The following is a 9,015-nucleotide window of genomic DNA, read 5'->3' as shown; positions in this document are numbered from 1 at the left end:
GCACCACATTTGAACTTACGCAAGAACCAATGAGGTTTATTCTCATGTTACGCAGTACGTTTGAGGTTCCTCAAGAACCATTTTCGTGTTACGCAGCACATTTGAACTTACACAAGAACCAATGAGGTTTATTCTCATGTGTTACGCAGTACGTTTGAGTTTCAGCAAGAACCAATGAGGTTCATTCTCATTACCCAGCACATTTGAGCTTCTGCAAGGACCAATGAGGTGCATTCTCTTGTGTTACGCAGTACGTTTGAGGTTCCTCAAGAACCATTTTCGTGTTACGCAGCACATTTAAACTTACGCAAGAACCAATGAGGTTTTTTCTCTTCTGTTACGCAGTACGTTTGAGGTTCCTCAAGAACCATTTTCGTGTTACGCAGCACATTTAAACTTACGCAAGAACCAATGAGGTTTATTCTCATGTGTTACGCAAAAGTTTGAGGTTCCTCAAGAACTATTTTCGTGTTACGCAGCACATTTAAACTTACGCAAGAACCAATGAGGTTTATTCTCATGTTACGCAGTACGTTTGAGGTTCCTCAAGAACCATTCTCGTGTTACGCAGCACATTTAAACTTACGCAAGAACCAATGAGGTTTATTCTCATGTTACGCAGTACGTTTGAGGTTCCTCAAGAACCATTCTCGTGTTACGCAGCACATTTAAACTTACGCAAGAACCAATGAGGTTTATTCTCATGTTACGCAGTACGTTTGAGGTTCCTCAAGAACCATTCTCGTGTTACGCAGCACGTTTGAGCTTCAGCAAGAACCAATGAGGTTCATTCTCGTTACCCAGCACATTTGAGCTTCTGCAAGGACCAATGAGGTGCATTCTCTTGTGTTTCGCAGCACGCTTGAGCTTCCTCAAGAACCAATGAGGTTAATTTATAGTAGGCTACTACACAGCACATTTGAGAACAAATGAGGTTCATTCTTGTAGAATGAACCTCAACCTACCCTTTAAGTTAGAAACATTAACTTATCAAATAATTGAAATAAAATAAGTTTAAGTAGCCTACAAAAATGACAAAAAACTTAAACAAAGGGAAAAAAAGCACATTAAAATAACTGAAACTACTTTTCTATTCTATAATTTAACCTCTCATTATTTACAATTTGAATAAATGGCTAATGATGAATACATTCTGAGTCTAAAGTAAAAAATGGATGAACACAACGATGTTAAAAACATAATGAACACATTTTAACAGCGCTCCTGTACAATATGTCTCTTATGTAACAATTTCTTAGTCACTTGAGAATATAGAAAAAATGAAAGCCATTCATTATGGATTTTGCAGGCTAGTATTTCCATCCCAGTGTATTATCCTCATGATGTTACATACAATCAAAGATACATACGATAAACCAAAAAAAAAAAAAAAAAAGATATCAAAAGGTGTCTTAAGATATCAAACGGTCATACTTTTTATTTGTATTACATTATAATTAGCACACAGTACATCAAATAATAATCAGAGAATATGAATAAAACAGAACAAGTTTGTTTTACAGTATTTTTTTTTTAATTCTGCCCCATTGGATAAAACAATCATACAGACATATAAAAAGCAATTGCTAGGTGTCTACCATAATACTGGAAAATGTATGTGCATGTCCTATTAGGTGGTTTATACCTACAGAAGAAGCCACTTCACCCATGGCACACTGTTTGTATATATAAGGCACTAATTACCACAAAAGATCCGTACTGTTAGTGGAATTTAGTGGAAATTAAACAAGTTTACACAAACACACAATCACGCACGCACGCACGCACACACACGCATGCATTTTGCACACATACACACAAATTCTCCCAATTCGGTGGGAATGCAACTACACTACAGAGGCAATAGCGACTCTAATCCTTATTCTGACAGTTATTTTACGTAACAGGTATAAAGTAGTTGCTGGGTCCAGAGTAGTGGTATACCTGGAGGTTTTCGTACAACAATTTAAAACATCCTAAACATCAGGCTTTGGTTTCAGATCACTCCTTCTGTACTCAGTCCCACCTTGGTGAGCTCAACTGCTTAATAAAACTCTTATACCTCACAAACATGGCTTGCTAGTTTTTATCGATTCAAACCGAGCATCAGAGTGGGACTGAGCAATGTGAGAGTTTCAGCATGAACTGCCTCTAGCAACTAACATAAATACAAGCTGAATGCATTTGTGCAGTAGTATTCTTCTAATCTAAGGAGGTGATCTACTCTAATAAAAGGACTTTCGATGCAATCGCTCATGGCAGAAAAGGCATGCATGTCAAGTAATAACATGGTGGGTTTGTTTTACCCATAATGATATTAAGATTGAAAAATATTGCCCGCTCTATTCTTTACCGAGCCACACTCTGCTTCTAGTGTTTTATGAGCGTATCTACCGTCTAAAGCACGAGAGCAAAGCAGCAAACAGAGGAATACTAACTTTAGCACCTTTACGAAAGGTCTCAAGACTATGACTGCCTTCATGATGAGAGTGAAAGAGAGAGCGAGCTTCAAGTCATATTTTTATCTGTCAAGCAAGCTCTCACTAGTTGTTTTAGCATGACTATCTACCATCTGACTGAGGGATATCTCTAGTTTTGAAGCTCTGAAGTCACAGTTTGATGGATGAACCCGCGTTGTTTTGCTCTCTCAGCATCACTCTCAAACTCTTTCTTCTTCTTCTTTCTTCTTCTTTTGCCAATGTCTCAATAAAAAAAATGTAAAAAACAAAACATTTCCACATATAACTGTAGACAGACAAACAAACAAATGGTATAAAGAATACATAAAATCAAACAATAGTGAATAAAACAAAGGCCTCCATAACAAAGTGCTGAGGCCTCTTCGGCAACGTTTGGACTGATGCAATCAAACCATTTACAGCACTTGAAGACATACAAATCAGCATACAAAATAATAAGAAGCTAATGAAATATGCATAAAAATACAACCGTAATGTAAAACACGTTAACCAGAGTATAGATGCAGTACGTATAGCAATAAAAGTTATAACCTATTCATTGAAAACGCTGTGATTCTTCCAAAAACAGTACGTAATCTCAGGAATCCTGATTGTGATCAGTAGGAGAGGAATTTGTCCACATCTTCTCCCTCCTCTTGTCTCTCTCTGTCCTGTTTTAGACCTCCTTTGTGCTGGTTTTCATCTTCTCCACAGTCTCCTGATGGAGGGGAAAAGTTACAAATCAGTCCATTTGCAGGTTCTGCCTCAGGCTATCAAACTAAGCAGCTTGTATTTCACTTCGAAAATCAAAAAGCGGTTACTAAAATGACATGTAAAAGAACTATGAGGAAGTTCACCACCTGCAGTTTACAGCCCTTTAAAAAGTGTATTAGTCAGAAGACAAACTAACTCCTCCCTCAAGCTCAGCGAAACCTGCCTTGACTTGAAGTAGCTAGTTTTTAAATTCTTATGTCAATGATGTCCACACAACAAAACACCATTTACCACCGTTTGACCTCACTTTACTTGTTTTAAGAGTTAGTGTATGAAGTAGTGTAAGACTATAAAATGCTCTTTAAATCAGCAAGCTCTCTGCTGAGGGATCCGGTGTCTGTGTGCCTGCGGTGTATTATGTTAAGTAATACACACTAAGTAAAAACACATTTGTGTGCTTCCTACACTGTAAAAAAGGCACATTTTTAACTTTTGCAGTTTTGCAGTTATTTCAACTTGAATTATGTTTAACTGACTTGATGAGTTACATCTTGTATAACTAATAAAAAAAGTTTTAACATTTCTGAACTTATTTTGATGAGTTAAAGCAATGTAAAAACATATGTTGTCATAACTTTTTGAACATATAATTTTTTACAGTGTAGTCATTCTTTTATCGCTTCGTTTGATTAGTGTGCTTCACTTGTAATAACACTCGTCATTAAGCTTGGTGTGTTCACTATTGTTGTCCACCTTTGTAACTGTTGAATGTGTTCCCAATGTTATATTTAAAGCGACACTGTGTGATATTTTTCCCCATCTAGCGGTGAAAAGGTATATGACCATTCAGTGAATATTAGTTTCTGTTCCTCTCAATTCCGATTTCGTTTTAACTCCTACGGTGGCCCATTTAGTCCATGATTAACAAGGCAATCCCCCTCTTCACATTCGACACGGTGCCATCGAGTGTTAAAACGCGAAAGGCGAAGCTTGAATTTACGGGTATGTCCCTCTTTGGCTAATGTACTTTCAAGATGGAGGGGCAACATGGCGATTCAAACCCCTCACCCATATGTATTTTCAATGGCATATTATAAACTTACAAGAATACTTGATTACGTGAAAGAAGTAAATATACATTAATGAGCACATATATTTTTGAAAGAACTAAGTGTTTTTAGCTAAGAATAAACTAAAAAAAGTTACATAGTGTAGCTTTAAAGAGGCAGATAAGGAGTTTTTCCACTGTCCACTCCTTTATCTGTAGCTCCTCTGAACATTAGAGAGATTCTGTAGGTCTACTCTGCGCTACGTTTCTGTAAAGGAGGTAGAGCAATTGCTATAATTGACCTATCGGTAAGCCCCTCCCCTCGAATGCAGATGAGCCAATAGCAGTTGAGAATCAGTTGCGCTGGAACTGGAACTCGGACATCTTTAAGTTTCTGCGCCATAGAGAAACATTGGAAAATCTGAAGCTCTCATCGGTTTGATGGTTTTTCTGCTACAAAATTTGTAAAACGATGTGCCTGGGATACTGTTACACTGATTCCAGTTATCCTGAGAGGATTATTATAATTCTATATTATAATTCTATATAGTTATGATATCCTGAGAGGATTATCATAACTCTAAGTTACGATTGAAGTTTGTAACTAACTGTTCTCACAAAACGGGGTATGTTAATTCAAAAACACATAAACGATGGTCTACATTTCAGTATGGTCAGTTATGTGGCTGTAAAGCATTTACTGCAGCCCAGATATTCATAGAAATATGAAATCGATTTTGATGTGCTTTCCATGGTAGCGTGAGAGGAGAGTCCTAGAGGAAAATAGTGGGAATTCAATAGAGTCCCCACTCTACCCTCTAGTGTCATCTAGTGAACTAGGTTTAGTGGCAGTCTCGGTATCCTTCATATTCTATAGAAAGAGAGAAAAATGGGCCTTCATGCTGTTTTGCATCCTGCTCCTCTCTCTGAAGATTATTCCCGTGCTAAGAAGTTAGAGGTGGTAGTGATTTCACCCCGCTGCCACTGGACGCACGGAAGGGTTAACTATGGGGTTCCTCTGTGAACAGAAGTTAATTGGCTAGACGAGAACGGAAAAAGTGGACAGAACTGCCAAGGCTTCCCACTTCCTAGTCTGTCACTGATATAATGTTTGAGATAATATTAAATGTTTCTCTGTAAATCGCACTCATACTGGGATAACACTCTGGCACTTCCCCTGGTTAGAGGCAGATAAGTCCCCTTCTTAATGGAAGGCTGTTTCAGTATGTTTCCTCATATATGAATGGGTAGTACAGTAAGGAGTATGAGTTCATCTCTGCACCCAATTCCTTTATTTGTTGCCCATCCAGTCTATACCTGGAGGTGATAATGTTGACATTGTGGGGGACTATGTTAACAAATTTCCTATGAGCGGAGGCTTTGTACAGAGCATAAAAATGGACCTTATACCTCTCTGTCATTTGCTAGAACCGTTGGGCCATCAGCCAATATATATATATATATATATATATATATATATATATATATATATATATAAATATATATATATATATATATATATATATATATATATATATATATATATATATATATATATCCTACCTATAACGTCACCTGACTGAAGTAGCCAATCAAGATTAGCATGTACCACACAAGCTTTAAACACTGGCTGACCAGGGCATTCCCACAGTGTCATCTTTCTTTTTACAGCCTTGTTCCCCTTCGCAGGGAACCATGGTTACAGTATAACCTAAGATGATTTTTTTTTTTTTTTATGAAATTATTAATGTTGAAAAAAGATGTGCTTAATATTTTTTTTTTGTGAAAACCGTAATGCAGGGAAACCAGGATTCTCTGATGAATAGAAACTTCAAAAGAACAGCATGAACAGCATTAACATTGGCGGTCAAAATAAAACTGAAGAAAAGTTTTAATAAAAAAAAAAAAAATGTTTACATTACATTACGATACTGTGGCAGGGGAGGCGTGGTTTTGCGGGATCGGCAGAGGGAGAGAGAAGGCGGAGCCGAGCGGGGCGTAAGTGGGTCAAGTGCAAATGAATAACACCTGTCTCTGATTGCAGTAGTTGGCGTGGAGAGACGGTTTAAAAGCCACGACAGAGAGAGACGAGGGAGGGAGAGTTTTGGACTGGGACTGAGACGGTGTGCTGACTGTGGCGAGTGATCGTGAAAGCAGAGATTGATTGAGAAACACTTTGGAGCAGCGGCTTGTGTTTGATGCGCCCACGTGCGCCTGTTATGTTTATTGTAGAGAGAGTAAATAAAAACCAGAGTCTCAGTCCAGCCGACCCCGCCTTCTTCCTTACACCCAAGAACCGAACTACAGATACATTTTGATTTTTTAATGAAATATAAATAAATATATGTATGTATGGCATATATCTTTTTAGACATTATTATTTAGACATATTATTAGACATTTAAAGATAGATAGGAGGCTAGATAGTCAGTCAGCTGACCTGATGCTTGTTGAGTTCAGCCACACGACGGGTCCACTCCTCTTCAGTCATCTCATCATCTCCATTAGTGTCAATAACTGGGCTTTTCTCTGTGGAGCCAGTCAGTCTCATTATCATTTCATTATCAAATAAAAGTGAATTCAGTACTTTGGAGAATTGTGGGGTAAGGTGTGTCAGTCTATTTGACCATTAATCTAAGAAACCTTCTTGTAATGTAATACAGTTTTTTTTTTTTTACAGTTTACCCCACTCTCCGCTAACCTGAATTTGGTGATTTAAACTCACCATCACAAGTCATGGCGGTGCAGACCCAGTTTCCACATGCGCAGACGCAGCGGTTGCACTCCACCTGTGTCTCGGCGCCATCCTCATAGGTCTCATCTTCCAGAGCACATTCTGTAATAATACACAAACCATACCCATGTTACCACATGCATGGAGAAACAAAATATGCAAAACATTTCAAAATAAGCTACCAGAATTAAAATGTTTTGATTATTCTAGTTTATTCCTTTTAAACTAGCTTGAAATCTCTCCGAACATAGCCAGTTTGTGTGAAAGGCACGCATTACACGAATGTGTCACTAACTAAATATGCCTGTGCCCCAGTTTCCCAAATAAAAAGCTAAGTAAGAAATGACTGTGGAATGACTATGTTGCTACAACCATTCAGAGGAAACTAGGCTAAATGAATATGACTGAACTCTGCGGTTCTGGACAATCATGGAGAGAGCTGAAGCCAGGACATCTGCTTTTGATTCTGAACTACACTACAGTGCTGTTATGAATCCGCGGTTATGTTGTAAGTTCAATGTCAACAGAATATATACATGTGATATATCCTTCTCCATATTGTTCTCTGGTATGTCCCTTTTCATATCCTGTGATGGATCCACAGTTCCATGTTCTGAGCAGTTTTGTCTTAATATTATATCTATATACTATTATAGTTCATATAATATTTTGAATTAGCTTTTATTTTTAGATTTTTAATAGTTTAAAATTTAGTTTCAATTTTAGTAATTAGATGTTTTTGTAATTTTTATTAGTTTTTGTTCATTTTATATATCAGTTCCCTTCTATTTATGTTTAGTTTTAGTAATTTTAGTAGTACTTCATCTTATTGGTTAGGTATCTGATAATATCTCATTGTCATCATTTTTTCCAGCTTTATTTTTATTTATTTTTTATACAGTATATCTGTAGTTTTAGTTAACAATAAGTTTGAATGTGTAAAAGCTGCTTCATATGATGCTAGAGAAGGCAGTCCCTCCCACTGAACTTTCACCTAGTTCTGCAAACGGAGCCTGAGGAACATTATGTGGAAGAGCGGAAAACCCCTCTCTGCCTCACACAACAACAATTCTGGGAAAACTGTGGAAAGAACCTTTCTGAAAATAAGAAGGATATTTAATAAGGAAGCAAAACCTTTATTTTGAAGCAATTAAAACTTCTTCAGAGTAAAAAAAAAGCACCACAGCTTTGTTCACACAATCTTGACTGTCCACACAGTCGTTATGCAAATGATGGATCTGCTCGCTCACATACGTGGTTTAAATCGCAAATGCTCAGATTTTCTGGATGCACCAACATTTCTGATTTGCACGTAGGATGGACGAAAGCTTTGCAATCTCCATGCTGGTGCAAAAAGCAAGACAGAAGGAGGCTTACTCTTCTCAGGAGGGTTGAAGCCTGGTTTCAAGCAGTTGAGGAACTCGTCAAAGCTCAGTTTCCAGTCGGCATTCTCATCCGAGAGCTCAATGAGAGCGTCCACACAAAGGCTCCTGAGAGATACACATGGGATCATTTGTACATTCCTTTTTTGAGGGCAAAACATTTTATTCAAATGTGATCAAGAAGGCATTTTTGGAGTAAAAAATACAAGTCTTTGTTTTCAATGCACTCCAGCCAACCAGTAGGCCAGTGAAATATTTGCCTGTTATTATCAGTTTTTGCAGAGTTTCCACTCTAGGTCACCCTGACCGACAGACGAACATAATAAACTCCCATAACCTTTACTGTCAGAGAAACAGGAAAAAGCCCTGTGCGAAAGAGATGATTATAACTGTAGGGCAGGCTAGTGGATAGGGATTGTTGACTTCACACATGTAAATTCCGTCCTCATTTAGGCAAAAAGATACAATATCCTGGCTTCTCTTTTGCATTTTACACTGAACAGTTGTGTCTAAATGTTGTTTCTCAACCAGCTTCCTCCGAAGAAAGAAAGTAAAAAATCAGGAGAACTATATTTTACAAAAAATATTTTTAAAAATCTAAACTCAGGCTTTTGTTCTGCTTTTTCAGCTGATCATTGAAATGAATGGAAATTACATACATAACCCACACAAGATACA

General features: G+C 37.5%; 1 protein-coding gene across 2 annotated transcripts in view; it reads right to left on the bottom strand.

The window, feature by feature from the left end:
- Nucleotides 1-1,412: 1,412 nt before the first annotated feature.
- The window catches only part of fstl1b (follistatin-like 1b), a 150,770-nt gene continuing 143,167 nt past the window's right edge, over nucleotides 1,413-9,015 (bottom strand). For both annotated transcript variants that reach the window (XM_067443394.1, XM_067443395.1), the window contains exons 8-11: nucleotides 8,333-8,445; nucleotides 6,947-7,057; nucleotides 6,662-6,750; nucleotides 1,413-3,177 (exon numbers count right to left, since the gene is read on the bottom strand). In XM_067443394.1, coding sequence (XP_067299495.1) covers nucleotides 3,136-3,177; nucleotides 6,662-6,750; nucleotides 6,947-7,057; nucleotides 8,333-8,445 — 355 coding nt within the window. In that variant the 3' untranslated portion in view covers nucleotides 1,413-3,135. The remainder of the gene's footprint in view (nucleotides 3,178-6,661; nucleotides 6,751-6,946; nucleotides 7,058-8,332; nucleotides 8,446-9,015) is intronic.

The sequence above is a fragment of the Pseudorasbora parva genome, chromosome 5 (genome assembly GCF_024679245.1).
Source record: "Pseudorasbora parva isolate DD20220531a chromosome 5, ASM2467924v1, whole genome shotgun sequence".
Classification (NCBI taxonomy): Eukaryota; Metazoa; Chordata; class Actinopteri; order Cypriniformes; family Gobionidae; genus Pseudorasbora; species Pseudorasbora parva.
The sequence above is the reverse complement of the archived record's forward strand: the minus strand, read 5'-3'. Positions and strand labels throughout refer to the sequence as shown.